Genomic DNA, 7,036 nt, shown 5'->3' with positions numbered 1-7,036 from the left:
TGGTGGGGTTATGGTACTGGCAGGCATAAGCTTCGGACAACGAACACAATTTAATTTTATCAATGGAAATCTGAATGCACAGAGATACCGTGATGAGATCCTGAGGTCCATGATCATGCCATTCATCTGCCGACATTACCTCACGTTTCAGCATGATAATGCATAGCTACATGTCGCAAAGATCTGTACACATTTCCTGGAAGCTGAAAATGTCCCAGTTCTTCCATGGCCTCCATACTCACCAGACATGTCACCCATTGAGCATGTTTGGAATGCTCTGGATCAACGTGTACGACAGCGTGTTCCAGTTCCCGCCAATATCCAGCAACTTCACACAGCCATTGAAGAGGAGTGGGACAACCTTCCACAGGCCACAATCAACAGCCTGATCAACTCAATGTGAAGGAGATGTGTCGCGTTGCATGAGGCAAATGGTGGTCACACGAGATACTGACTGGTTTTCTGATCCATGCCCCAACTTTTTTTAAAGTGTGGAATCCATAGATTAGGGCCTAATGAATTCATTTCAATTGACTGAGATCCTTATATGAACTGTAACTCAGTAAAATCTTAGAAATTGTTGAATATTGCATTTATATTTTTGTTCAGTGTATTTGTTTGAAGGAAAGAGCACAGTAAAATGAAAAGGTTACTGTATAAAAGTCTTTGTGTTTTGAATATGTTGCATTGTGGTACTTACCATGCCTGGGTCTACAGTGATGTGCCAGCTGCAGCTCATGCCGTTGTCGTAGCTACTGGGGTGATTCATGCTGGTGAACTCCCCTGACGGGCCCTTGAGAGCCCGAGGACCCCCGCATCCCGAATTGACCTCTTGTCCCACACACACACACACAAACACGCACACGCACACACAAACACACAAACATGCACACACACAAACATACACACACACACACAATTGATTACATGAACATTCAGTTGATGTGACAGCTGCAGGGGAACAGCTTTGGGTAATGTTGTTCTGGAAAAACAATGTCTACCGACAGAATCATTTGTTTTGATTATAACCCTTGTTATTGGGCTGTTATGTATAACATGGAAGGGTAACACAATGTCAATATTGAACATCCTGCTGGGACAGATTGTTTGATGATATAGTGGCACTACTTACGTTAATAAGAGCATTCGAATTGAGGATTGCTTTACCAGTCCCATTAAACAAAAGCAATTGGTAATTGGTAATTAAAGCAATAACATACAGCAATAACCTACCCTCATACAATCGTATGGCCAATGACAACATGGTCAGCAACTACCCTATACAACCAATACAGTACAAGTTTTTTTATATAATTTACACACATATACACTGAGTGTAAAAAATATTAGGAACACCTTGCTAATATTGTACCCGTTCTTTTTGCCCTCAGAACAGCCTCAATTCGTTAGGGCATGGACTCTACAAGGTGTCGAAATCGTTACACAGCGATGCTGACCCATGTTGACTCCAATGCTTCCCACAGTTGTGTCAAGTTGGCTGGATGTCCTTTGGGTGGTGGACCATTCTTGATACACACGGGAAACTGTTGAGCATGAAAATCCCAGCAGCGTTGCAGTTCTTGACACACTCAAACCTGTGCGCCTGGCACCTACTACCATACCCTGTTCAAAGGCACTTAAATATGTTGTCTTGCCCATTCACCCTCTGAATGGCACACATACACAATCCATGTCTCAATTCTTTAAACTGTCTCCTCCCCTTCATTTACACTGATTGAAGTGGATTTAACAAGTGACATCAATAATGGATCATAGCTTTCACCTGGATTCACCTGGTCAGTCTGTGTCATGAGAAGAGCAGGTGTTCCTAATGTTTTGTACATACATATATCTATCCCTTTGTTGACTAGTGGCATATATATGGTGCATTCGGAAAGTATTCAGACCCCTCAAGTTTTTCCACATTTTGTTATGTTACAGCCTTATTTAAAAATGTATTAAATTGTTATTTTTCCTCATCAATCTACACACAACTCCCCGTAATGAGAAAGCAAAAACAGGTTTTTAGATTTAAAAAAAATCACATTCACATAAGGATTCAGTACTTTGTAGAAGCACCTTTGTTGAAGCAGTTGGGAACCACCAAGACTCTTCCTAGAGCTGGCCGCTCGGCCAAACTGAGCAAGGGCTTTGGTCAGGGAGGTGACCAAGAACCCGATGGTCACTCTGACAGCGCTACAAATTTCCTCTGTGGAGATGGGAGAAACTTCCAGAAGGACAACCATCTCTGCAGCACACCACCAAGCAGGCCTTCATGGTGGAGTGGCTAGACGGAAGCCACTCCTCAGTAAAAGGCACATGACAGCCCGCTTGGAGTTTGCCAAAAGGCACCTAAAGACTCTCAGACCATGAGAAACAAGATTCTTTGGTCTGATGAAACCAAGATTGAACTCTTTGGCCTGAATGCCAAGCATCACGTCTGGAAGAAACTGGGCACCATCCCTACAGTGAAGCATGGTTGTGGCAGCATCGTGCTGTGGGGATGTTTTTTAGCGGCAGGGACTGGGAGACTAGTTAGGATCAAGGGAAGGATGAACGGAGCAAAGTACAGAGAGATAGATCCTTGATGAAAACCTGCTCCAGAGCGCTCAGGACCTCAGACTGGGGTGAAGATTCACCTTCCAACAGGAACACGACCCTAAGCATACAGCCAAGACAACGCAGGAGTGGTTTCAGGACAGGTCTCTGAATGTCCTTGAGTGGCCCTGCCAGAGCCCGGACTTGAACCTGATCTAAAATCTCTGGAGAGACCTAAAAATACCTGTGCAGCGACACTCCCCATCCAAGCTAACAGAGCTTGCAGAGAAGAATGGGAGAAACTCCCCAAATACAGGTATGCCAAGCTTGTAGCATCATACCCAATAAGACTCGAGGCCGTAATCGCTGCCAAAAGTGCTTCAACAAAGTACTGAGTAAAGGGTCTGAATAATTATGTAAATGTGATATTTTCAGTTGTATCTTTTTTACAAATTTGCAAATATTTCTAAAAAACTTTTTGCTTTGTCATTATGGGGTATTGTGTTTAGATTGATGATAAATGTTTTTTAGTACATTTTAGAATAAGGCTGTAACGTAACAAAATGTGGAAAAGTTCAAGGGGTCTGAGTACTTTCCGAATGCACTGTATAATGTAGACAGATGCTAGACAGTATTTGGCCTTTCAATATACCACTAGCTACGACCATTACTTCAAAGTGCAGACATTATTCCTGGGCAAGGTTTATTGAATAAGGGATTTTGTAAGGACGAATAAAAGGAGAAAGGAGATAAAAGGGAGAGAGCGAGAGAGAGAGAGAGAGAGAGAGTGAAAGAGAGAGAGAGAAATAGAGAGAAAGAGAGTGAGAGTATTTGCATTATGCTAGACCAGTGTACTGTGTGAGTGCTGTCTCTGGAGTCAGCCGCGTCTCCTAAGGCTGTCTCACTCACAGAAATGGATGAAAGCCATTATTCTTAGGAACGAAATGACTGATTTGGCTAACCAAGCCAAGGTAGCGTGGGACAATGTTAATAACATCATAGATTTTATATGATTTAAATGCATTTTTACAGGGTGGGGAAGGCTGTATTTTTTGGGAACCAGCACAAAACTGTAAAAAGGCACCAAGATATGTTGCAGATATGTGGACTATCTTATATGATAAACAGATCATCATTGAGACCTTGTCAGAAGCCAAAACAACACGCATGTTAAATCACATTTTAACTCAGGTGATTTGATGGATTGTTTTCTAACTATAGATGAAATAGAAAGACTCAAAACGGAGGGTTGAAAACAAATGCAGACGTGACAAATTGAGGACGTATTTGTCATGCTTTCTATGGTGACAGAGTGACACTATATGAAAAATACGTCCAGCAATCCATAACAGTGCTTGGAACCGCATCAGTGCATCAGTAGCCAGTGGTGAGACCAATGAGATGCCAATGTCCAAGGGGACCAATTAGACTTTCAGATATCCCTAACGGTTCGCAGGAGGTTTGACTATAGACGTTCCCTCAACGTTAGAGGAACCTTTGCCTTTTGTTGTTGTTCTGTTCCTCCACAGACGTACTCCACAGCTGGGTCTCAGCTCGGACTGTCTGTCTGCCACACAGTGGCAGGGGACGTCACTGTGACTCACATCACAGAGGTACCACAAAGACACAGAACCCCCTTAGAATATAACTCTCTGTCTAGCCCTGTAGCCAAAACGGATGCACATTCAATGCCAGAAGTATTCAATGCCATTATTACTGCAGCAATGAATGCCGTTGGTTTGTTATTACGGTACACAATGAGCCAGATCGATCTTCTATGCTTATCATTTATTGCTGATATGGAAGTGTGGTTTATTTTAATCATAAATAATAAAACATCTGTCAGAGACAGAGATACATTAAGAGCACAACGTACAGTGATAGAAATTGAAACAAAACAGACAACAAACATCACTTTTCATCTTCTTGTCAGAAAACTCACCACCAGCCGACAGCCGTTACCCATCCACTCCCCAGACGCTTAGCTAAGCCTGATATTATGGTACATGTATAATGGTCCATCAATCACAAGGGTCCATAAATCACTGTTTCATAGTCCTGCTGAGAAGGCGTTGAACTTTCTGGTGTGAGTAGAGCTATAAACATTCATTTGAAAGACATTTGAAGGGTTTAAAGTTTAGTATTCACACCTCCTTGACAGTGATGAGGTTTAGAGGGATAGAACAACTCCTAAGTGTTTACAGTATATTTTATTTATTTATTTATTTTCACCTTTATTTAACCAGGTAGGCAAGTTGAGAACATGTTCTCATTTACAATTGCAACCTGGCCAAGATAAAGCAAAGCAGTTCGACACATATAACAACACAGAGTTACACATGGAGTAAAACAAACATACAGTCAATAATACAGTACAAAAATAAGTCTATATACAATGTGAGCAAATGAGGTGAGATAAGGGAGGTAATGGCAATAAATAGGCCATGGTGGCAAAGTAAATACAATATAGCAAGTAAAACACTGGAATGGTAGACTTGACAGTAGATGAGTGTGCAAAGTAGAAATACTGGGGTGCAAAGGAGCAAAATACATAAATAAATAAATACAGTAGGGGAAGAGGTAGTTGTTGGGGCTATTTATAGATGGGCTATGTACAGGTGCAGTGATCTGTGAGCTGCTCTGACAGCTGGTGCTTAATAAAGCTAGTGAGGGAGATAAGTGTTTCCAGTTTCAGAGATTTTTGTAGTTCGTTCCAGTCATTGGCAGCAGAGAACTGGAAGGAGAGGCGGCCAAAGGAGGAATTGGCTTTGGGGGTGACAAGTGAGATATACCTGCTGGAACGCGTGCTACGGGTGGGTGCAGCTATGGTGACCAGCGAGCAGAGATAAGGCGGGACTTTACCTAGCAGTATACATATAAACATATATACAGTAGTACTAATCATCTGGCCTACATGAATGTGTTTAAAGTATATAGCAGCTCACCACCAGGTAGCCTAGCAGTTAAGAGAATTGGGTCAGTAACCGAAAGGTAGCTGGTTCCAATCCCTGAGCTGAAAAGGTGGACAAATCTGCAGTTCTGCCCTTGTGTAAGGCAGTTAACCTCCAACAACAACTTCTCCCCAGGCACCGATGACGTGTATATGGATTAAGGCAGCCCCCCGCACCTCTCTGATTCAGAGGGGTTGGGTTAAATGCGGAAGACACATTTTGGTTTAATGCATTTAGTTGTGCAACTAACTAGGTATCCCCCTTTCCCTTCCCTCCATTTAAACATACAGGTAGTACACTACTCACCTTCATCAGTGGAGACGCTGTTCTTGTCAGTGAAGTAGATGACCACCAGTCCGATGCAGGCGCCAGTCAGAGCCACAAACAGTAGTACCAGGCTCTTCTCCAGGGTACTCAGACCCCTGGACTTGGGTCTCTTCTTTAGGTCTTCCTCCATGTTCTCTGTTCACAGTGGTGGAGATGTGCAGCTGTGGAGCAAATGTGCTTTGCCTCTGGTGCACCAGCGTCTCATGGTCTGGTCCGACCTTTGGTAGACTGGCTGTACCTTGGACTCGCGTGTCTGTGCGGAGAGTTTTTGACTGTTTAGGATTTTTGGACATGTTGTAAAACGTGTTTTAGCGCGCATAGTGTAAATTAGTTGATGTCATTTTGAGTCTCAAATAAAACCATTATGATACTGTACATAGCTTCAGTAGGGGCAGTGGTACATTTCTTACCTCTCACCTATAACTTAACCTGTTGTAGGCTACTATAGAACCGTTATACACACTGTTGTACAGTATAGCCTATAGCAGGGCTATTCAACTCTTACCCTATGAGGTACAGAGCCTGCTGCTTTTCTGTTCTACCTGATCATTAATTGTACCCACCTGGTGTCTCAGGTCTAAATCAGTCCCTGATTCGAGCGCAACATTGAAAAAAACACAGTGGAACTGGCTTCGAGGTCCAGAGTTGAGTTTGGGGGGACTATGGTATATGATCTGTGTTTACGCAAGCCTTGTTTATATTATTAACTTTGTCCCTACACTCGACCCCGAATCTCATTTCAAAACATTTACTGTCTCAACCTCAGCTTTTATAAGAGGAGCGGGCCCGTCACGCAGTGCACTGCAATTATCGTCAAGCTTACTAATTGATTGATGTAGTACAGAGCACTTCTGGGCTATGGTTAAACTCTTTAATGTGGCTTAAGTGCCAAAGCACTTAGCATTAGCGATGGATTTGATTAAAGTAAAAGGAATGATGGGGACTAGGCTCACGGGAACCTACTGTTTAGTCATCTATGCCCCATAGGAGTCCCACAGATGCTACCTGGCAATCAATTACCGTTTGTTAAGCTAATGGATAATGTGCTAGAAACAGGCTTGTAATCCTGCCTGTTGGAATCAGGGGTCCCTTCCCAGGATGCATCTAAAATAGCACTTTATTCTCCAAATAATACAGTACGTTTGACTACTGCTCTATGTGCCCTGGTCAAAAGTAGGGCACATTCTAGGGAATTATGGGCCGTGGTCAAAAGTAGAGCA

The 7,036-nt window shown here is 42.8% G+C and overlaps 1 protein-coding gene across 2 annotated transcripts in view; it reads right to left on the bottom strand.

Annotated features, from left to right (window-relative positions):
• The window catches only part of LOC106610241 (ovochymase-2), a 33,325-nt gene extending 27,279 nt beyond the window's left edge, over window positions 1–6,046 (bottom strand). For both annotated transcript variants that reach the window (XM_045722809.2, XM_045722810.2), the window contains exons 1-2: window positions 5,796–6,046; window positions 701–831 (exon numbers count right to left, since the gene is read on the bottom strand). In XM_045722809.2, the coding sequence (XP_045578765.2) occupies window positions 701–831; window positions 5,796–5,946 (282 nt within the window). In that variant the 5' untranslated portion in view covers window positions 5,947–6,046. The remainder of the gene's footprint in view (window positions 1–700; window positions 832–5,795) is intronic.
• Between the last annotated feature and the right edge of the window lie 990 nt (window positions 6,047–7,036).

This window comes from Salmo salar, chromosome 08, assembly GCF_965601325.2.
Source record: "Salmo salar chromosome 08, fSalSal1, whole genome shotgun sequence".
Lineage (NCBI taxonomy): Eukaryota > Metazoa > Chordata > Actinopteri > Salmoniformes > Salmonidae > Salmo > Salmo salar.
The sequence above is the reverse complement of the archived record's forward strand: the minus strand, read 5'-3'. Positions and strand labels throughout refer to the sequence as shown.